The sequence below is a fragment of the Camellia sinensis genome, unplaced genomic scaffold (genome assembly GCF_055761805.1).
Source record: "Camellia sinensis isolate YWXY unplaced genomic scaffold, ASM5576180v1 Unanchor14, whole genome shotgun sequence".
Lineage (NCBI taxonomy): Eukaryota > Viridiplantae > Streptophyta > Magnoliopsida > Ericales > Theaceae > Camellia > Camellia sinensis.
The window spans coordinates 3,996,034-4,019,437 of NW_028129020.1; the positions used below are offsets into that span (position 1 = coordinate 3,996,034).

At 38.4% G+C, this 23,404-nt stretch overlaps 3 protein-coding genes across 4 annotated transcripts in view; 1 reads left to right on the forward strand and 2 right to left on the reverse strand.

Annotated features, from left to right (window-relative positions):
- LOC114301368 (uncharacterized) overlaps positions 1-10,932 on the reverse strand; it is a 49,136-nt gene extending 38,204 nt beyond the window's left edge. For both annotated transcript variants that reach the window (XR_014358165.1, XM_082911888.1), the window contains exons 1-4: positions 10,504-10,932; positions 6,504-6,787; positions 6,149-6,343; positions 3,729-4,075 (exon numbers count right to left, since the gene is read on the reverse strand). Coding sequence is in view for 1 of the 2 variants with exons in the window: in XM_082911888.1 (XP_082768014.1) it covers positions 3,729-4,075; positions 6,149-6,343; positions 6,504-6,787; positions 10,504-10,675 (998 nt within the window). In the remaining variant the exon portion in view is untranslated. The remainder of the gene's footprint in view (positions 1-3,728; positions 4,076-6,148; positions 6,344-6,503; positions 6,788-10,503) is intronic.
- Positions 10,933-11,642: 710 nt separating this feature from the next.
- Positions 11,643-15,773, forward strand: LOC114289052 (uncharacterized). The gene is made up of 4 exons (XM_082911853.1): positions 11,643-11,881; positions 12,616-13,684; positions 14,180-14,576; positions 15,046-15,773. Exons 1-4 carry the CDS (start codon positions 11,873-11,875, stop codon positions 15,686-15,688), a joined length of 2,118 nt encoding a protein of 705 aa, XP_082767979.1. The 5' UTR covers positions 11,643-11,872; the 3' UTR covers positions 15,689-15,773.
- Positions 15,774-16,483: 710 nt separating this feature from the next.
- On the reverse strand, positions 16,484-19,302 carry LOC114289050 (uncharacterized). The gene is made up of 6 exons (XM_082911924.1): positions 18,307-19,302; positions 18,085-18,175; positions 17,878-17,973; positions 16,961-17,179; positions 16,729-16,856; positions 16,484-16,643 (listed from the first exon to the last, which is right to left on the reverse strand). Exons 1-6 carry the CDS (start codon positions 19,218-19,220, stop codon positions 16,484-16,486), a joined length of 1,608 nt encoding a protein of 535 aa, XP_082768050.1. The 5' UTR covers positions 19,221-19,302.
- Between the last annotated feature and the right edge of the window lie 4,102 nt (positions 19,303-23,404).

Sequence of the window (23,404 nt, forward strand, 5' to 3'; positions counted from 1 at the left end):
CAAATATTGCATTTCTAATTTCCTCTAACTCAAAAATGCCGTTCCAATGAAGGAAGGAGTTTTATCCTCTTTTTGTGAAGAGGTTAATTCCTATAAAATGACCCCACACCAAAGCAGTGGGAATGGAAAGCACTCGTCATTGCTCTAGGTCACGACCTCAAACTGTACACACTATAAGAAAATCCAAACAAGCATCTAACTCTTCTACACAAACCATTTGCAGCAAGAGATTAATGTTTTATATTTCTTTTGACACAGTTTTGAGCAGCGACACCCATTATGCTATCCTTATGTTCGAATAGCAGTTTCTTGACCAAGTTAAGATCAACCACTAATTTGGATCACATTTCTTAGGATTAGAAGTATCCACTGTGTCTTTTGCTAGCACAATGTTAGAATTTCCCATCTTTACCTTCACCTACTCCACTACACACTCCACTTCACCTACCTCTACTCCACTACACACTCCACTTCACCTAACCCACTATCACCTCCACTACACCTACTACCACATTACCTTCACCTACTCCACTACACACTCCACTTCACCTACCTCTACTCCACTACACACTCCACTTCACCTAACCCACTATCACCTCCACTACACCTACTACCACATTTTCTTCTATATATAGATTGTATAGGAATTGTAATTAATGAATCTTGTAATCTATCAATCAAGACATCAATCAATAATACATAAATTCTTACATGGTATCAGAGCAAGGTTAAGAATTTAATATTTTTTCGCTTCACCGGCGGGCGGCAACCTCGCCTTGGCCGCCCGCCGGACCTCAACCTAGTCCGCTAGAATTGTCTACTACATACCTACCTCCTCATCATATCTTCATAACATCTCATTCTCTCTCGGCATCATAGTAGCCGTGATACTGCTCATACTTCTGGACAGCGGAGAGAACATCGTCTTTCTCGATCTTTCCGCCGACGCCGGTGGCGAGATCCAAGGCTCCGGCTTTCGACATCACTCTCCCCAAATAGTCCATAGCAGCTTCTCCACCGGAAAGATACTCCTAACAGCAGCGGAAAAAAGGTGTTTCCCTCAGCCAAACAAGGCTCAATAGCTGTGGTCCTCATCAAAATACGTGTAATTGCTACTCCTGAACTTGGTTTCCCTATCCTTGCTAACAAGCTTCTCAAATGCTTCCGGGCCATGTTCTTCTATGTACTTCTCAGCAGCAGTTAGAATGTCATCTGGCTTACTGAAGATGTCCTTCTTCCTTGGGACATACTAGACGTTAACAGTCTGCTGTGGGTTAAGAAAGAAAGGCCTCAAATAATGCTCATAAACATATGCAGCACCACTGATACTCTTTATGATGGTGGATATTTCAATGCCATTACAACACAGCACCTTGAAATTTATTTTATTTTATTTTCTTATCTCTCTTTCTGACCATTACAACACAGCACCAGCACACTTGTTCCCACCTTTCATCATGGTCTCCACTTTCTTTTTCTTTTTTTATATTTATTTTAATCCATCTTTTTGAAAACAAAACCAATATCACTTTTTTTAATTCCTTAATTTATTTTAATAACATGAGTGGCCTCTCTTTTCCACCATCTCCCTCTTTTTCTACACAATATTTTTGTACCACCGCCCACTCCATGATTTCCATATTAATATTATTATTATTATTATTATTATTATTATTATTATTATTTTCACAAAAAAAAAAAAAAAAAAAAAGTCATTCCAGTTGATTTTTCTGCCTTACCACACCTACCATTCGAGTTTGCCAAACACACTTATTTTATTCATGTCAGGATCAACCCCGATCATAATTTTACACGAGAAAAAAAAAAAAAAAAAAAAAAAAAAAAAAAAAAACACCATAACACACCCAACACCCACAGTGGGATTTTTCTTCTCTACTCTGCTGCAGATCTCTTCTTCTTTCCTCCGTCCTGGGCGGCCCTTGACGGTGCTGCCTCCGTGTTTCCTACGCCGCCGAGCACGTTCACTCCTCCATACTCCTCCACTGCAGCATACGGCGGACCTCCAAATCGGAACATCACAGTGGCCTTCCGCTTCAGCTCCTTATTTTCTGCTTTCAGCACACTTATCTCTGCTCGCGCATCCTTATACATGCGTTGGAGCAGAGCCAGCTGGGAATTTAAATGCTGCACCTCATTTGTCCTACTCTGCAGCCGGTTCGACAAATTTGTGACCGCCGTCATGGTTTCCACGCATGACTTCAGAGTATACTGATTAGCCTCAATATCAGTTTGCACCGCCATTTTTTGCTCCACCGACCGCATCGGAAAGTTCAATGGAGCAAAACCAGAGGTGTTTGGTTGAGGTTCACTGGCCACCGCACCAGTTATTTCTCTTGTGGGCTCGTTCAGTTCTGGAAAGAGCGTGAGCAGGTTCTGGGTAGCTGGACGGGAAGAAGAGGCCATGTTTTTGGGTTGCTAAGTGTTTCAGCGAAATAGCAATTTCAGACTGGTAATGTTCGGAAGGGTTGGTGACAGAATGGCAACAAAGTGTTCCACAGTTTCTCTCTCCGCAGAGGCAGAGTTTTTTCAGCGAAGGGTTGGTTTCAGAGGTTTCAGAATGGTATGCCTCCGCCTCAGCCTTCGTCTTGGTTAAATAGCCGAGGCAGCCACGCGTATCGCGCGCCTCTTGCCGCCCGACAAACTGGCACGCCTTTTCATGGCACATCTTTTGACAAAGTGGACACGCCTTTTGATGGCACGCCTTTTGATGGCACGCCTTTTGATGAATTGGGCACGCCTTTTGATGGCACGCCTTTTGACAAAATTGGGCACACCTTTTGAGGGTGCAACTTTTTAAGAGTCCGACAAGACTCTGTAAACTGTCCCGACATTGATTCCGGTTAGTTTTTACAAGTGTCCGACAAGACTCTGTAAACTGTCCCGACATTGATTCCGGTTAGCTCCTTTATGGGTCCGACAAGACTCTGTAAACTGTCCCGACATTGATTCCGGTTAGCTCCTTTATGGGTCCGACAAGACTCTGTAAACTGTCCCGACATTGATTCCGGTTAGTTTCTACAAGGGTCCAGCAAGACTCCGTAAACTGTCACAACATTGTCTTCTACAACGGTCCGACATGACCCCATAAACTGTCTTCTACATCGGTCTGACACCACCATACAGTGTCCTCTACAACGTTATGACACCCCATACAGTGTCTTCACCAACGGTCTGACACGACCATACAGTGTCTCCTATCCTTTTTTATTTTTATGTATTTTCTTGTTTTGTTACTCTCTCCAAACTCAAGTTGGTTAGTTTCTCTCCTCCTTGAGTTTGCGGGGGGCTGTTAGAATTTCCCATCTTTACCTTCACCTGTTAGAATTTCCCATCTTTACCTTCACCTACTCCACTACACACTCCACTTCACCTACCTCTACTCCACTACACACTCCACTTCACCTAACCCACTATCACCTCCACTACACCTACTACCACATTTTCTTCTATATATAGATTGTATAGGAATTGTAATTAATGAATCTTGTAATCTATCAATCAAGACATCAATCAATAATACATAAATTCTTACACACAAAAAAGTTACTTTGTGTATGGGTGCACAATATTCAATTCAAACCCTTTATGTTAATATCATTGTTGTAACTAGTAAGTTATAACTGTGAAGATTACACCATAATACGAACAAAATAAGAGCTAATTTAATGCTACCACCAAGTTGTAAGAAAGCAAAGATTTAATATTACCTTTCCCGATGAGGGAGAAGAACTGAGGTTGCAGATATATTGTCCAGTGGGCATGCTAGTAATTCTGAATTGAAAAACTGATCACTTCTCCTCTTGATGAAAAAATGATTTCCACGATGGCTAACTGAAGTGTCAATACCATCTAGCCGAGGTGTCAATTGCATAAGCCCGTTTTCAGGCTTTGAAATGTCAAAATAGAAGACAAAAGTTGTAGTTTTACTTTCAGATGCAATGAACAAAAATTTCTTGCTCTCAGAAGCCTCAACTCCGATAGAGAACATGTCATCTTTTTCATGATAAAGGCACAAGTCGTTTGATTGTTCCATCCCCAAGTTATGTAGCCACACCTACTTATAGTAAAAGAACCATTAGAAAAACATGCCAATTAGAAAAGTTCTAGCCGAAGTTTGCTTAGAATGGAAGTGGTGGAAAGTGAGGGAAATGAAAAAAAATAAAAATAAAAAATTATGAGAAGGTTTAGCATGAAAATGGTGGAAGTTACAAGATAGTTAATTTTCTTGTACAATCCATGACAGCATGGCAATTGAGCTTTTTGTTTCTTGCAGAAAACACAGAAAAATACAAGAAACTTTAAATTTGTTTATAAAAGTAGTTACTTATAATTAGAATTCTTAATTTCTCTCTTTTTCCTCGTAAAATTTTCAACCTAATCAAATTCATATAAGAAAATATGTTTTCTTTTCCTTTCTTTTCTTTCTCTTCACTTTCTATCATTTTCACTTTCCACCATTTATTTCTTTCTAATCAAATGGACCCTAGAAAATTTTGTAAGCAAAAGTAAAATTTCTCCTTTTGCAAGTAAACTAAACAAAGAGCATTATTTCCTGGTTGAATTACATAAGTTGCAACAATCTAAAACTGAAATGTGGTACATGGAATTGCATGTGACTATAATTAAAAGTACACAAATATAAGGTCACAATACTAGAAGTAATGGTAAATAGATGGATATGTCTTCTTCCGAAGTAGCTCTATGGCACGGGTTGAAAAGCTTACCAACAATAAAGGTGTATTTCCTAAAGATTCAATGTAGGTGGTGGGTGGAAGAAAGAGGGCTAATATCATCATTTCATCTGGAGTTAAAGCTCAAGTTTGGCTAGAGAAGGCCAATTTACTTGATCAAGAGTAGTTTGGAGATTTGAAATTTATGACTGCAATGATGAAAGTGCAGAGAATAATGGAGTTTTTCATTCTAGAGGTGGCACTAATTTACAGAAAACAGAGGAGTTTGAGCGCCTCACATGGAAACTCTTGCTGTGAAAAAAGAGTTGCCCCCTAACAGTTGCCCCTCTGGTTGAAGAGTATTGCATGGGTCTCTCTTTGGGGGAAGGGGTAGCGTGCTACAATGTAAGGACAATAACAAGACTGTTGTTTGGTTTCTTGGTTCAGTGAGATGCTTTTAAGTTGCATTGGCTTGAGTTTCATTTGCAGTTGGTTTCAAGGTATCAGAATTCAATGAGCTATTATCATAGATGCCTTTATAGCAGCAAGTCATACTCAGGTTGTGTGATGAGCGACATTGTAGCCTATGGTCGCTTTTGTGTTAGATGGATTGGTTTCCTTCCATTATGTAACCTTGGTCTTCGCATGTTCAACATTGGGGGCACTTTGTGGCTAGGGATGCTGCCTATGTGTTTGGATTGCTTCTCGACATGCATGGTTGAGCTGGATGACAAATAAAGTTCATTAAAAAGAAAATGAATTACTTGATCACCTTCGTGATAAAAATTAACTAACATAGAATGTACAACTGGTATGGTAGCAAAAGCGCTTAATGAGTGCCATGTGTTACCTCCAGGACATGCAAATTAACAAATTCCTCAATGCCCATCAACCAACAGTCCTAAAGATGAATCGTCAATCTTGGTTGATTGCTTGAGGTTTCCAGAAGAGCTTTGACTTTACAATTTCACAAAACAAATTAACAAGCCAAAAAACAACATATCTGAACTTCTGGATATTTATAACTCAAATACAAGACAAGGACCGTTATGAAATGAAAATGTAAGTCATAAAAGGGGTCTCTAGCTCTCAAGTGCTTCACAAGACAAAATAGAACGAATAGAGATCCTTTCATTTCTTCTTGTTGAAAAAAGAAGAGGATTAGAGATTGTGCTGATTGTTACCAATGAGCTAGGCATTAGCTATTAAACCTTCAATGGTGCAACAAAGAGTATGAAAAAAAGATCTCAATCGCCCTAGCAAAACAACATTACACCAATTGAGCTAGATCTTGCTAGTTAGGCTATTAGAATCGTAAGGAAGAGGGAGAAGCAGATACCAACTATAAGCCAAGTCCACATCTCATAAAATAATTAAGCAAGATAAGAGAGAAAGGCTCAAGCAGTTGTGAGGCAATCAGAGTTCACTCAAACATAGTTCAAATTGAAAAATCATACCTTCTCTGGACGAAGGGTTGCATCCATCGTAACATAAAGTAAAGCATCATCACCAGCCCATTCAATATTTGATGTTACACCAACTAGAGGCTTCCCCAAACACGTTCCAGTCTCAGCATCAATGACGTAAACATGGTAGATCTCATCTCCTTTAGTGTCTTCTGCATATGCTACCAACTTATTATTTGGACTAACCTGGAGATTAAGAAAAATGACAGGAAATGACAGAAAAGTAAGAATTAAAATGGAGCTACTGATTGAAACAGAAAACCCAGAATATTTGAACACAAGGAATGCAAAAAAGAAGTTGTTCTATATTTGAACACAATGAATGCAAAAGAGAAGTTGCTCTTACTTTAAAAGCACCAATGCTATAAAATGCATGCCCTTGAGCCTTTACATTCTCATCGAGTATAACATGCTCAGGAGGAGCATCTGGTCCAGTTGGCAAAACATCATAAATAGAGGGTGGAGCCCCATTGTCAGATACTAGGCAGCGGCAATGCTGAATGTATTCCTTTCCCTCCAAGGTCCTTTCATAGTAGTGGTAAGGCCCCCTGCGTATTGGAGCAGAAATGTCATCCTCCTTGATTCGTCCCCTTATCTCAGCATATATCTGGTCTTCTAAGTGTTTGGTCCCTTAAAGAGCAATGGAACAATTACAAACTCACCCATTTCAAGGATAAGTTGACATAATAAATATTATAATCATGACTTGTTTAAGTGTTTTAATACAGGATCCAGAAATAATTCTTAAACCATATTGCACTCCTACTTCTTCCAGTACAAATTAATCTTTTTTAACTGTATCAGCACACATCACTTGTATGTGACGATTGTGTTGCATCTACTCTTTGGTGAGAGTGCTCAAGAACCAAGGTAAAACTGTGCATGCTTTCTCTTCTCTTCCCCCCACCATTTTCTTTTATGTTAGCCTTTTCCGCTTCTATTTTCTTTCTTTTCCCATTACGTTTTCCTTAACCTCAAGTTATTGATTCTCTGAAAACTGGATTGACCCAATTCACAATTTGAACCATGGTCCAAACTTCAAGCTCTATCCCCCTAACTAGGGATGTTCACGGGTGGTCCAGTTCAGATTTGTTAGCCAACCATCACCCGAACCAACAACCTCGGATTGGAGACTTTGCCAACTGATTTGAACCCAATTATCATTCAAACCTGGCCACTTCAGGTGTAGAAAAATTGTTTCAGACATCAGTTGGTACTACAACAAACCACCATCAAGATCAATGGATATTTAGGAAAGGGGGGCTGGGGGAGTGAGGATGAGAGAGAGGGGGGAAAGACAGTTAGAGAAGGAGAGAGAATGAGAAGATCATGATCACTGCCACCATCAATATCACCATTTCACCGCTAGCACCATTATCACGATCTCAACACACATCTCCGCCAAGTATCTCAGCGTCACCACTACCAAATCCTTTCATGGCTTCAGCCCCCATGACAGATACATAGAAGCTCAGAGATATAGAAGAAGTGAGAGAAATGAGATTAGGGAGAGTAATTTTGATGAGAGGATACGAAGAGCGAGGAGACTAGGGGTAAATAGAACTTCAGAATAATGGAAGAGAGAGGGAGAGGATAAGAGTGATAAATGAGAGAGGGATAGGGAAGAGAGAAAAGAGGCTGTCAACCTTATGCATTGGAAATGATAAGGCTCTCTTAGCAAGAGAATAAAGTAATAAAGTAAAGGTCTCAGCTCTCTGATCTAGAAAAAAGAGCATTAATTTAAAATGAGACAATTGTATAACAAGTGATAAAGGACAAATTCTTCAACTAATATGAATGCACCACCTGTAAAAACATTCAGAGAACATATAATTCAGTCAGTCGGATTTTAGTCGGATGGAATGCTTCAAATCTGCAGACCGAACCAGCAATTGTTTTTTTTAGTTGGTATCATCTGCCACCGACTGTTTAACTTGGCAAAACTGACCATAGACTGTCGGATCAGTTCAATTCGGTTGGTTTGAATGGGTTAATTGGTTTTATAAACAGCCCTACCCCCAACTATAAGTCAAAACCAATCTGGCCTTAAAATTTGATGCATCAGAGTCATGACATCCCCCAAAATGTTCTCATAACGTAGAAGAACACATGCACACTTAGATTAACGGAATGGCATTTCTATTTTGCTCCAACAACAAAGATAATTTACTTATCCAGAATGTGCACCCACTGGACAACCTAAATAATCAATAAATTCTTGAGACAATCTGGAAAAAAAAATAAATTGCAACAAATATGTCTGCACCAAGCTAATTCCATACCATCAACAACTATACCATTAACATAACCATTTCCAATTCTAAATCAAAATTGTGTGTGATCAGAGTTGAAGAGGAAAGAAAATGAGGTCAATTCATGACAACAAACAACAAAGAACAAAGTTCTTTTCACTTTTCAAAGAGAACCATACTGGGTACATCCCAAATTGGAAATAAGGACAAACACTATTGGACGGAGGGAGTATATGGTTGCATTTATTTGCAAAGTGCTTTAGTGGTGCAGTTGTCAAAGTGTGAGATGTCTACATCTATGGTCGCGTGTCTGAACCACTAACACCACTTTGGTACATTGGAAGGTGTTTGGCAAAGTATTAAGTTTGATTGGTACATTGCAACTTGTCATTGAGTTAGTATTCAATTCACGGATTTTACCTGAATTTCCTATCGGTATGCCAATTTGTGTGTTAGAGCACAATTTGCCTAGTCACCTAGGTAGATCGGGTTTAGGCCTTACTCACAACACTAAAGTTGAAGATCAGTCCAGAAATGTCAATCCTAAATAGATAGATAAAGTTTGATGCTATATCAAGTGTGGATAAATTTTACACGACTTTTAACTATTTACTAACTTCAGCTTTGGGATGTAGCATGCTTTCTCAATTGTTTTCTTTGCTTTGTTTGGTTACTTGAGTGTGGGCCAGTTAAAATGAGAGGAATGTGATTTAAAAGGTCCAAACCTACATTTTAATTGGATCCAACGCTTGAATCCTCCATCTAACTGGTCTTTTGACAATAAATGAATGAGCAAATTTGAGAAACCGCTTGAAGCTAATTACCAAGCATCCTCTCTTACATGTGATGTGAGTGAATAAGATCCTATAAGGCCTTTATTCTAGACCAAGCAATGTGAGTCTCCTCATTTAATAAAAGCCATGGTGCTTCGATTTCTGTCTTTGGTGTGCTCATTTTTCTTTAATTGTCTTTAGTTTATTGTGTTAGGAAATCGACTCTTCCTAACCAAAATGGGTGAGACACAAAATAGCAAACAATAAAGCTAAAACGAATCAAAGCAATCACACACAAGAAACATAAAAATTTACGTGATTCACCCCCATAATAGGGCTATGTCCACAGCTGCAACAGTTTTCACTCTAATCAGAAAACAATTACAACTCTCTACAATACAAGATTTTGCCCCTTGTTCTATTTATAAAGGATAGAAATTAGGAGAACGCGGAAGCAACATAAAATTACCAAAGTAGCCCAAAAAAGGTTAACCCCTGGACCCCATCCCTTGGGGGGCCCCCAAAACCCCCCATTGGACCCAGGTTACTAGTCAGAGTACACAAGAACCAACACATTGATCATGGCCTCAGGCACGATGTCTTCAAAAAAAGGGGGAATGGCAACAAAGATCATGAAACATGAAATGACCTAAAGAAACAGGGGGTCAACGTAACAGGTGGAAATCTCCCACGAGGTCATCCATGATGATAATCAATCTTAATGATGACATCAGATACATTTACTTAGACCATCTCCAATGGTTCACCAAACCTGGCATCAAATTTGAAATTTGGTGAAAAAGACACTTTTTGAAGCTACAGCTACAACGTTTCACCAAACTGATATCAAATTGAGAATTGAACAAAAATAACAGGATACATATTTCAGCAAATACTATTTGTGACCGTTGGAGGAGAGGAACCAGTCAACCAACCGGTTACTCGCGGTTGACCAACTGGTCGACCACTAAAAATTCAAACAATTCAAATGGGTTGATTCAAATAATTCAAATATATATATATATATATATATTTTTTTTACCTTTTACCGGTGGACCACTAAAAGATTCAAACAGTCAACCACTTCAAATAGGTAGGTTCAAATAATTAAAAAAATAAAAATAAAAAAAATTTGTCTTACCGGTCGACCAGCCGGTCAACCAACCGGTTATCCGTGAAACAGATTTGATCATGGTTGATTTGATGAAAATCAACCATTGGAGTATTCTGTATTAGATTGAGAAAGATTTGGTGAAAAATTAGGTTAATGCATAGGCATAGGCATAGCCAGAGAGAGAGAGAGAGATAGAATGGATAGTACCAGACATGAGGAAGTCGGTGTAATCGTTTTCCTGTTGGAGATAAGAGAGGACATCGGGATCGGAACGAGAATCGTCGCGGAGCCAGTAGTAGGAGTCAACCCTCACATCGCCAAACATCTCGTCCATCTCGTGATTTACCTTCTTCGCCATCGGCGGATCCGAACTCCTCATGGCGGCTGCCGTTGCGATTGGTTGTCGGGCCTTCTTCTCTTTAGCAGTGCTGCTGCTCTGTGGATGTGGATAATGATGTGAAATCCAGACTAGAAAAGCTGTCTGAGTATCTATACACTTGGATTTGGGAGCACAGATCCTCCCCTGCACTCCGTCGTCGGGCCATTTTAGGTCCAATTTTGATAATTTAAGTGAATATTTTAAGATTTATTTAGTATATCATATTTGTAAAAAATTAAATTGGTCGGATATCAAAAAAGTATGTGTTTGAAAAAATCGAACTAAAAATTATATTTTTAAAGAATTTAATAAACAGATATAATATACTAAATAAAATACAGATTATCAAAATTAGGATTAAAAGTAGGCGCAATGGCCTCGCAAGGAGGGAGTGCAAGGAAAGAGTGTAAGAGCATCTCCAACCACATCCTCTTCTCAAGACGATGGAAATAATATTTTTTATTTAAAAAATAAATATAGAGGAGATCACTATTCATTCAAACTCTAACCACAAACCTTCATTTCCTTCATTCAAATTCTAATCAAAAAGTAATTTTTGTTCATTAATAAATATTTAATTTTAAAATTTTTGTAAAATATATTTAATATTATACTCATTTTAAATGTATGATTTTATACTTTTTATTGATGTCATTTTTATAAAAATTAAATTTACACATTAAAAGTTATTTCGAATATAATTAAGAAATATAGAGTAAATAGTGTTTTAGAGTCTCCTCTATTTTTTCATGAGATTTTTATTGATAAATCCATTCTAGAGTTGTTATAACCCATTAGGTCCACTAAAAAATATTATAACCTAATTAGTCCCATAAATTTTTCTGGATATTCCATAAGGTCCATTTTTCTAATTTAATATAATTTGTTGGACTATTTTGCCCCTATATATATATGTACAGTGTTAATACGTAAAAGGTGCCTGTTTCTTCGTTCATGCAGTTTGGCAGTTTGTATTTTACGCTTTTCATCATCAATCCAATTCCGAGAGATACGTTTATGTTTTGCATGCTCGTTGCAAGATTTGGTTGTGCCAGGGTTTCGTCCTTGCTGTTGGAGTCTGGTTCTGTGGTTTGCGTGTGAAGACGACGAAGAGGAGTGTGTTCGGTTGTTACATTTGCCAGATTATAACTAGTTCAAATCAGTTTTTTTCAACTTTCTGTACGATTGTAGGATTGGATGATCAAGGTTAGTATCAATTTGGTTATGAATACATGTTCAGTTTATGGTTTCGTTCGTATAATGGATCAGATGCTCTGTTTTTGGATTTATATGGATTGAATGCTCTGTTTTTTTAATTATATGCATTTTACGTGGTTATGTGGAGGGGAGTTCATTCGTATTATGTGAAGATTGTGTAGTTCTCATTTGACTTCGATGCATGCGTAATGAGGCTTGGTGTGGATGATTTGATTATCAGTATATATATCAATGTCAATCTGCACATTTTGTGAATGGGGAATATGTGAAGAATGTGGATGTTCTCATTTTAAATTGATGTTTGCTTAATGAGGCTCTGTGAAGATTGTTAATAATTATGTGAAGATTGTTAATGTTCTCATTTTACTTTGATGCTTGCTTAATGTTAACATCTTGTTAATATCAATGTGAAAGTTTACATCCTCATAAACTGATGTGAATGTTCACATCATTATACACTGATGTGAATGTTTACATCATCATACACTGATGTGAATGTTCACATCATTATATTATGTGAAGATTGTTGTTGTTGTCATTGGACTTTGATGTTTGCTTAATGTTGACATCTTGTTAATAGTAATGTGAATGTTCTCATCTTCATATTGTGAATTATGGATTTAGCAGTTGAAATGTACACGTAGTCATCTATTTTTTGCGCAATGTGAATTTTCATATCGATTTTCATTACTGTTCATTGTTGTGTTTTTGTGTTTTTACAGGAGATGGATACCTTTATGCTATTGGTGTGTACATATGGTTGTAGTACAACTGTAATAAATGTTGCCCGCGCAATGTGTTATTCTCGTTTGGTGGAGTGTTTGTGTGAGAAATGGGATGAGTTGTCTGCTGGTTCTATTTCATTGTTCTGTAAACTACCTGGGATTAATAAGTGTCATTTGGACAATGAGGAAGAATTTCAGAACATGGTACTGCTTGCTAAATCAATGGGGGTACAACATGTAGAAGTTGTGGTTGAGTTGAAGGGTGATATTGGTCAGTCAAGTAGTTTGGGATTGCTGCGTGTGGGGGTTGAGGATGAAATTGATGCACTACGGAGATTTTGCCACCATAAGGAGAAGGTGTTGTTGTCAGCCCCTTGGGCAAATGGTATTACGCATGTAGGACAACGGTTTGTTGGAGGTGCACAAGAATTTCGTGACGTTTTATGTAAGTATGCGATCCAATGTGGGTTTAAGTTCACATACGTGAAGAACGAGACAACAAGAGTTACGGCTGTGTGTGCGATGCGGGAGGAGAGGGGGTGCTTGTGGGCTATACATTGTAGAGCACAACGAGCAAATGATTTTTTCTACATCAAGAGGTTTAGTGATGTGCATACTTGTGGTACGGATGTTCGAACATCGAAGAATCCGCGAGTTAGTTCGGATTTGGTGTCGAGTACCATATCTGAAATTGTGAGGGACAAGCCGTTGACTCGGCCATGTGAAGTGGTGACTATTTTGAAGAGGGATTATGGGCTAGATGTGAGTTACCATGTCGTATGGTTGGGTGTGGAGAAAGCAAAGGCTGGTATCCATGGAGATCACTCGTTATCGTTTGACCAGTTGCGGTGGTATTCGGATGCTGTGATGCGGTACAATCCGGGGAGTTATGTCAATATTGACTATGATGCGAGTAGTCAACAGTTTTGTCGCTTCTTTGTGTCATTCGCTGCGTGTATTTCTGGGTTCAATGCTTGTCGGCCTTTATTATTCCTGGATGGAACATTCCTCAAAGGAAAGTACAAAGGTCAGCTACTTGCGGCAACGGCGAAAGACGGGAACAATGGTTAGAAGTTTTTTTTACCTGTCTATTCATGTCAATATTCGCTCTGAGCAGCGTAGTCTGGACGAAAGAGTGATTGCTAAATTATAAGTAATGTGAACATTCACATCAATGACATTAGTATGCACTGATGTGAATGTTCACATCTTTGTCTGCTACTGACAGAAATGTTAACATCAGACTGATGTGAATGTTCACATTAGACTTATTACACTCTTATGTGAATGTTGACATCAGTGTATACTAATGTTAGTTGATCTATTAATGAACAGTATTGTGAATGTTAACATTTTCAGTGACTTAACAAGCAACAATGAATTATTAATGGTCGTTAATGTGAATGTTCACATCGTTGATGTTTACGAACCTGAATCCGAAAATAGAAATAGTAAAGAGGGCAATGTACATATGAACATTCACATGACCTGTTTCGTTTATACTATTTTTCTATTCACTTTGGAATATTGTGAACAGTTGTGTATTGGTGTTGTGTTGTAGGTCTGTTTCCTGTTGCATTTGCAATTGTTGATTCGGAGACCACGGCTAATTGGTCGTGGTTCTTGCATGAACTTGGGAAGGTTGTTGATGGGAAGCGCCATATTACTTTTATTTCGGATCGTAATCTTGGTCTGTTAGAAGCTATGCCAAAGGTGTTCCCATCAGCTCATCACGGTTATTGCTTACAACACTTGAAGAGCAATTTAAGAGACCGGATGAAAGGAATTGATAATGGATTCAGGGATCACCTAGTAAGGAGTTTGGGTGACTGTGCCTACGAGCCAACTGTGGTAGGGTTCCATGAAAAGCTTGCAAAATTAAAAGAGGAGGGTAAACAACGAGCTCATAATTTTTTCAAGGACTTAGCACCTGAGCACTGGGCAAATTCATACTTCAGGTAATAACAGTTTCCTAAGGTGTTCCATTTTTGAAGTTTAGAATGGTAGTGATGTGAATTTTCAGTTTATAATGGTGACAATCTTCGAATTGTGTTTCATCTTCAATGTAAATGATGTGAATGTTCACATCTGCTAATGATGACTGATGTCATGTTCACATCTGCTAATATGTCAAATAGTCATGCAATGTATTACAGATTTGAATGTTGACACATGTCATATTTTATTATTGTTGTTAACATTCACATCTGTCTATCATTTAAGTTGAGAACGTAATAACCATGTAATGTGAACATTCACATTATTAAAACCTGGTAGCAGATGTGAACATTCACATTATTATACCCTGATGTGAATGTTCACATCAGTGTATACTAATGGCAGTACTGTGAACGTTCACATCTGTCAACATTAATGGTCAGGCCTGTTAAATTCCGTATTGTACAATGTTTGTGATATACTGTGCAGGGGCATGCGTTATGGGGAGATGGCATCCAATGCGGCGGAGTCATTTAATAACTGGATTAAAGAAGCACGTAATCTTCCTATCACTCAAATGGTGGACAAAATTCGTACTCAGTTGATGCGGCAAATGTCTGCACGGCGTGACCAAGCAAACAAATGGAATGAGATTATTTGTCCGACATTCGAAACAAGGCTTATGGATTCGTTCAATGACAGCAAGTCTTGGCAAGTTAGCAAAGCCAACGAGGATGTGTTTGAAGTTCATTCGATACCATCGGTTACAGTTGATGTTGCGAGGCGTACATGTTCATGCTTCAAATGGCAAATCAACGGATTCCCGTGTGACCATGCTGTTATTGCCATTCAAAAGAGCCGCTACAATCTCAATGATTGTGTAGAACATTACTTTCATGTAGAGACATATCGTGCAACCTATTCGGGAGCCATATTCCCTATACCATCGGTGGAGAAGCCGCCTTTTGATCCCACGGACTTTACTATATACCCGCCTACCGTGAAAAGACCACCCGGAAGGCCGAAGAAGAATAGGATCCCATCAAGGGGTGAGAAACTGAAGCAAATAAGGTGCGGGAGATGTGATAAGTTGGGGAGCCATAATCGAAAATCATGCACGGAGCCGATATAAGATGTACCTTTTTTCATTTCAACATTGTATTTTACATTGGATTCTTATATTCATTTTTTAAATAAGATTGTGTTGTGTTGGGAAACATTGGGTTGCAATAAGATTACGTTGCGTTGGCAAACATAATAATGCATTAGTGTTTGATTTGTGTTTTATTTTTACTTTTTTAAGGTACCAATCTGACATTTATGTTGGGTGTGTTTTGGATGAATGCATGCTGTTAACATTCACATTATGTGAATGTTCACATTGTTCAACTTTGAAACATTTCTGTGGTGGGAATGTTCACATTGTTGTTACTGTTAAAAGCAATGTTTACATCAATGTAACAATTCGCATCATCAACTCATAAGATGTGAATATTCATGACATAATTGTTGCCATTCGCATAATCAGAAGTTATGATGTGAATATTCACATCATCAAATTGTTAGATGTGAATATTGACTTGTGTTAAGAAATATCATAATCACACCTGTCATATTGTGTTACATGAACACTTTAAGCAATATTCACATCCATGTAGTATGGTTTAAAATAGAAGAAAGTGTACGATCATTCTGTGATGTGAACATTGACATCATGTCATGTGTATCCAAACAAAAAAAAAGAAAATACAATCTCAATGTACACGACCAACGCAAAATAGGCCTGAAAATGCATATACATATATTGACTGAAAAGTATCTGTACAAGCAGTGATATAGACTTCATTTACAATTAAGCTAGTGAAACTAAATTGTCTTAACTGTGGATAACAGATTTGGGTAACAGTGATAGGTGGACACCCCCCACCTATAGGTTTTCACATTGCACTGTCTTTCTGTGGTTCAGGAAAAGGTGTACTAATGAGTCTTTTATTTGACACCATTCAAAGCGATCTAGGCTGGCAACAATGTCTTCACGATATACATGCGCCCTCATGATGTAACAAACTGCAGGCCCACAATCCACCCTGAAAATGCAAACTTCTTGTTAGATTTTGAAATTAAGGTGGGTAAAGGTTGTGGAACATGTGTAGAAATCGATTTTAGGCTTACGAATTTGATGCTTGCTGGGGACAGATGTCCACTGATATGATTGTTTTCGAAGTATTTTGGCTTGATAAATTGGTCCATAATGGTGATGACGGTCCAATGTTGTGCACCAAAGCTGTGATGTAGTCCCTCTGCCAACAATGAAATTTCATATTAGGAACCAACCAACATAGGGCATACGTCCAAGTTCAAATATTACACATCACGACAAGTATTGTTTTTGACAGCCACTTACCAGTATTTGTGCTTTGTCAATATGTGGGTCATGTATGCCTTCTCTTGGGCGCAGTGAGTTATAATGCCTCCATACATTCTCTTTCACGTCGTACACAACAATTGTCCAGTGAAAGTTGTCGTGTAATGGGAAGATTAAGAATCTCTGGCCTTGATACTCCTTGATGTGTACATCAATTAGTTTATTCCTCTTGTGGGGGGGGTACTGTTCAATGATTTTCTGCACACAAAGGGCATACAATGATGTACTAAGTATTTATATCGATGTTTGGTGTTAATGATTTGAATGTTCATCTGCTAATGGTGGGTGATGCTACTGATGTGAATGTTCACATCTGTTAGTGTGAGTAATGCTACTGATGTGAATGTTCACATCTGTTAATGTCAGTGATATTACTGGTGTGAATGTTCCCATTTGGTAATAGTGGGTGATGTTACTGATGTGAATGTTCACATCTGTTAGTGTGAGTAATGCTACTGATGTGAATGTTCACATCTGTTAATGTCAGTGCTATTACTGATGTGAATGTTCCCATTTGCTAATGGTGGGTGATGTTACTGATGTGAATGTTCACATCTGTTAATGTGAGTAAATACTGCTGATGTGAATGTTCACATCTGTTAATGTGAGTAATACTGGTGATGTGAATGTTCACATCTGTTACTATGAGTTATATTACTGATGTGAATGTTCACATGTGTGTATCATTTAAGTTAATCAACATAATAAGCATATAATATTCAATGCGAATGATGTGAATGTTCACATCTGTCAATGTGAATCTTCTCAAAGGTCATTTTATGTTTTTGTTAACATTGACATCTGCCTATTACTTAAATTAACAATGTAAGCATGTAATGCTGAGAATAACATCCACATGTATGGAGACATAATCAAAATTAAAGTCTAGTGGTTACCAAACATGTGCTTGTAAAGATGAATGATGAATCTTCCAAACTTGGGTTGACTAGCCCTTGTAGTTCAAGTAGAATTTCACCATAAGCATCTATCACCTGCAGAACCGGAGGGGTGGCAGTACATTATTTACAGTGTCTTCACTCTATGTGTGTGTGTGTGTGTGTGTGTGTGTGTGTGTGTTTTGTACACATTTACAGTTGCCATACGTTGTTGGTTATTGATTCTTCCTTGATGAGGTGTATGATGTCATCAAAATACACATGTTTAGTCTTTGAGTCCCCTCGCCACACTAGCAACCTGTGCATTGTGATTACAGAAAATTTTAATGTCAACATTGCACATTTATGAAATGGTCTAATTTATTAAGTATGTATGTGAACTGAACATGATGGAAAAAAAAGCAGTTGGGGATATGTAAGATCACTTACTCATCACCGCCGTTCTTGTGCAAATTTTGGACTTTTTGCTTGTTGAGTTTGTTCATGTTAGCCCAGACCTTGAGTTTGTTGTTCAAGGATAACTTCTTGGACTTGGTTGGCTGCTTTTTTGGTGGTTGCTTGTCTAAATCTTGTGCAATTTGGACTGCATGTGATTTCTGTTGGGCTCCCTCTTTCCCTTTCTTCTGACCAGGCAGGTTGGGGTATTCAAACTCGTCCAACCTGTGTTCTGTCCTTACCTTCTGCTTTATGCGCTTTACCCTTGATGGGGGGCTGATAACGTGTTCCAATGCTGCAGTGGGATTGTTGTTAAGGCTGTCATGAGCCTTTTGTGCTTCAACTTGAGTGATGATGTGTACGGACTGATCGTCAAAAAGGTCTTCAAGTATTGTTTTTTCGCATTCCAAGTTGATGACCAACTTTGTCAGCCGCTGAATTTCTGTATCTTTCCACTCCATGCAAGTCTTCATGTGCATGTCCACATTGGATGAGCCCGATTGGTCAAATAGTTTGGCTTCAAGGGCAGCAATCACCCTTGCCCTCAACTCCCACGATTCTTCCAACTGTTTGTATTTCGCTTCCCATTGCCGTACAAGAGCCCAAGCTTTTTGGTTTTCTTTCATGAGTACTTCCACAATGTCGGGCTCAGTTGGTTGTGCTATGATGATTCCCTTCTCAGCATTGGGGGTGCTACAGCTGGGGTTGATATAATGTCCAACATCATTGAGGTCCACTGCATCAACAGAAAATGCATCCCTGTCATCACTGCGTTGACTGTCTTTGCTTTGATCCTCATTGCTTTCATCTTTTTTTGCTACTGCACTTGACTCCACATTCAATTTTGTGTGACGATAAATCTTCGCTTCAGTTGGTGATGCCATTAGCTCGCCGCCATATACCTGCATTTCCAGACAGTATGTTAGTTAGATAGTTCCTCGTCGCACTATTTGAATAAGCACAATATATTTGGTTGTACTTCTACCTCATTTAAACCTAGCTTAGCCAGAGTTAGGGACTTCATGTTGCTATGTAAGGCTGTGAGGTCCCATTTTACGCATCGTGGAATGGCATTGGGGTTGTGGGGTTGTAAGATTGTTGTATGCTCACACAGCCAATACTGAAACAAATAACAAATATCAGTAATTTGAATGTTCATATGAAATTAACATTGATGTGAATGTTTACACCACTGGTGCAGTAATGTGAATGTTCACAGTGCACCACTAGGCCAGTAATGTGAATGTTTACATCACTTAAAACTGATGTGAATGTTCACATCCGATGATGTGAATGTTCACATCTGCTAATGTGGAGTAATGTTACTGATGTGAATGTTCACATATGTTGAGTGATACTACTGATGTGAGTGTTCACAACTGTTAATGTGAGTGATATTACTGACCTGAATGTTCACAACTGTTAGTGTCAGTGCTATTACTGATGTGAATGTTCACATTTGCTAATGGTGGGTGATGATACTGATGTGAATGTTCACATCTGTTCAAGTCAGTGTTATTACTATGTGAATGCTCACATTTTGCTAATGGTGAGTGATGTTACTGATGTGAATATTCACATCTGGTAATGTGAGTGGTACAACTGGTGTGAATGTTCACATCTGTTAATGTGAATGTTTACACCAGCATCTACTAATGTGTGTTTTGTACATTACTGAAACAGTTATGCGAATGTTTTCATCAATGTTGTCAACTTCCACACCAAAGCTGAGAAATGTGAACATTCACATCAGAGTGTTCAGAGCCCGTATATGTTCATATTAAACATAGAATAAGTTGTATGAGATTTGATTTACCATTAACAACATCACACATCCGGTGACTCGTCCTGGTTTTCCACAGTTTTGGCCCAATGAACCCATCAAGGTTGCCCGGATGCTCTCAGCCCAATCATACTCGATCATCTTGTGTAATGGGTCCATGTATGAGTAGAAAACCCATCCAATTGTTTCTCCGGATGTAGAAAAGAATAGCTTGACGCATGCATACATGCAAAGTAATCTTGCGACCTTCTCATCGTCATGTTTTTTTGTGCCCTTCAATGCTTCCCTCAGAATTTCTCGTATTTTGGCAGCACTTAACCGGCTAACATCCTTGCACATTCGGTGTATGATGCCGGATGTTGGTTTTGCACCATAAGAGAGGTCCATCGACTTGGTGCCGCAGTCCACCCCAAAAATCAGTGATACGTCGCTTCTAAAAATCTGGATGTTCTTATCCCCAATGTAAAACCTTCCACTAGATTGCTTGAATGTTTGTACTATACGTACAATCACATCATCATATTTCATGCAGTGGTTGAGGTCGATTCCGTTACTGATCAACCTATCAAATAATGGCCAGAATGGTGTTTTCCTAAGGCACTTCAATTGGCCACTTGTAAATTTGGTATCCTTTAACAGTTTGACCAGTCCAGTTAGATTTGACCGGTAGTTCACTTTTTTCATGTTCACTTCTTCCGGAATAGCTGTTTGATCAGGCTTGGTTTTGAAACGGGATTCCCCTCGCTTTCGCTTGCCATGAACTTTATGGGGAAGACCTGTGTGTTCAAATGAGCACATGTAATTGGTTGAAACACAGAGGATGGAACTCGAAGCAACAAACAACATTCAACAACCAGCATTGACAGTAATTGGAACATTGACATCATTATACAGTGATGTGAATGTTCACATCAGTGTTTATTACTGTAAGTTTACCCAGTAATCAATACTAATGTGAATGTTCACATCATCCATGTTTGAAAAATAAATTCGGAAAACGACAACATTTACTGGGCAATGTGAATGCTTACATGGGTGATCACATTATGTTATAATTTGCTAAAAATCAAACGGGGGAACCAACAGTGCAAAACTACACCCAATAACACAAACAACTTGGGCATTGATGTCACAATGTGAATGTTTACATCATGCTCCATCACAGTGTTGAGTGAAGTTTGGGGGTTCTGACATTAATGTGAACATTCACATGATGTGAACATTCACATCAGTGTGTACTACTCTAAAATTACCCAGCAATCAATACTAATGTGAATGTTCACATCAGCCATGTTTGAAAAATAAATTCGGAAAACGACAACAGTTACTGGGCAATGTGAATGCTTACATGGGTGATCACATTATGTTATAATTTGCTAAAAATCAAAGGGGGGAACCAACAGTGCAAAACTACACCCAATAACACAAACAACTTGGGCATTGATGTCACAATGTGAATGTTTACATCATCCTCCATCACAGTGTTGAGTGAAGTTTGGGGGTTCTCACATTAATGTGAACATTCACATGATGTGAACATTCACATCAGTGTGTACTACTCTAAATTTACCCAGCAATCAATAGTAATGTGAATGTTCACATCATCCATGTTTGAGAAATAAATTTCGAACACGACAACATTTACTGGCCAATGTGAATGCTTATATGGGTGATCACATTATGTTATAATTTTCTAACAATCAAAGGGGGGAACCAACAGCGCCAAACTACACCCAATAACACAAACAACTTGGGCATTGATGTCACAATGTCAATGTTTAAATCACACTCCATCACAGTGTTGAGTGAAGTTTGGGGGTTCTGACATTAATGTGAACATTCACATGATGTGAACATTCACATCAGTGTGTACTACTCTAAAATTACCCAGCAATCAATAGTAATGTGAATGTTCACATCAGCCATGTTTGAGAAATAAATTTCGAACACAACAACATTTACTGGCCAATGTGAATGCTTACATGGGTGATCACATTATGTTATAATTTTCTAAAAATCAAAGGGGGGAACCAACAGGGCCAAACTACACCCAATAACACAAACAACTTGGGCATTGATGTCACAATGTGAATGTTTTCATCATCCTCCATCACAGTGTTGAGTGAAGTTTGGGGGTTCTCACATTAATGTGAACATTCACATGATGTGAACATTCACATCAGTGTGTACTACTCTAAATTTACCCAGCAATCAATAGTAATGTGAATGTTCACATCATCCATGTTTGAGAAATAAATTTCGAACACGACAACATTTACTGGCCAATGTGAATGCTTATATGGGTGATCACATTATGTTATAATTTTCTAACAATCAAAGGGGGGAACCAACAGCGCCAAACTACACCCAATAACACAAACAACTTGGGCATTGATGTCACAATGTCAATGTTTAAATCACACTCCATCACAGTGTTGAGTGAAGTTTGGGGGTTCTGACATTAATGTGAACATTCACATGATGTGAACATTCACATCAGTGTGTACTACTCTAAAATTACCCAGCAATCAATAGTAATGTGAATGTTCACATCAGCCATGTTTAAGAAATAAATTTCGAACACAACAACATTTACTGGCCAATGTGAATGCTTACATGGGTGATCACATTATGTTATAATTTTCTAAAAATCAAAGGGGGGAACCAACAGGGCCAAACTACACCCAATAACACAAACAACTTGGGCATTGATGTCACAATGTGAATGTTTTCATCATCCTCCATCACAGTGTTGAGTGAAGTTGGGGGGTTCTGACATTAATATGAACATTCACATGATGTGAACATTCACATCAGTGTGTACTACTCTAAAATTACCCAGCAATCAATAGTAATGTGAATGTTCACATCATCCATGTGTCCAAAAACAAATCCCGAAAACTACAACAGTTAGAGGCCAATGTGAATGTTTACATATATTTTTACAAAATTAATTCCGAAAACATCTATGTTTACAAATTCAAATCCGAAAACCAGAGGGTGTATGTATACATCAATGATGACATTATGATTGAGAAGCAGAAGGTGGAATGGTATTCCTTACTTTTGTTCGTCATGGTTGGTGGATATGGATCACACTCAGTGGATAAAATAAACTCAATGGGGCGACAACAATCTTCGAACGACGAAGCACCCTCCTTCCGATGTGAAGCTTCGCAGTGGTGAGACGAAGAGGAATCTAGGGTTACTGGAGGCAATATCAGTATCGTTTCGTCGATTGAGTTTTTGTTTTGGAAATTTTGTGGACTGAATATTTCGAATAGGAATGGGTTTTTGCAGAATCGGTTT

Excerpts from the sequence above, each read along its gene's own strand:
- LOC114289052 (XM_082911853.1), top strand. Across the intron at positions 13,685-14,179 it reads GGCGAAAGACGGGAACAATG|GTCTGTTTCCTGTTGCATTT; the intron begins GTTAGAAGTTTT and ends GTTGTGTTGTAG. Across the intron at positions 14,577-15,045 it reads TGGGCAAATTCATACTTCAG|GGGCATGCGTTATGGGGAGA; the intron begins GTAATAACAGTT and ends TATACTGTGCAG.
- LOC114289050 (XM_082911924.1), bottom strand. The coding sequence starts at position 19,220 with ATGCAGGTATATGGCGGCGAGCTAATGGCATCACCAACTGAAGCGAAG. Across the intron at positions 18,176-18,306 it reads CACAAGAACGGCGGTGATGA|GTTGCTAGTGTGGCGAGGGG; the intron begins GTAAGTGATCTT and ends CACAATGCACAG. Across the intron at positions 17,974-18,084 it reads AAGAATCAATAACCAACAAC|GTGATAGATGCTTATGGTGA; the intron begins GTATGGCAACTG and ends CCGGTTCTGCAG.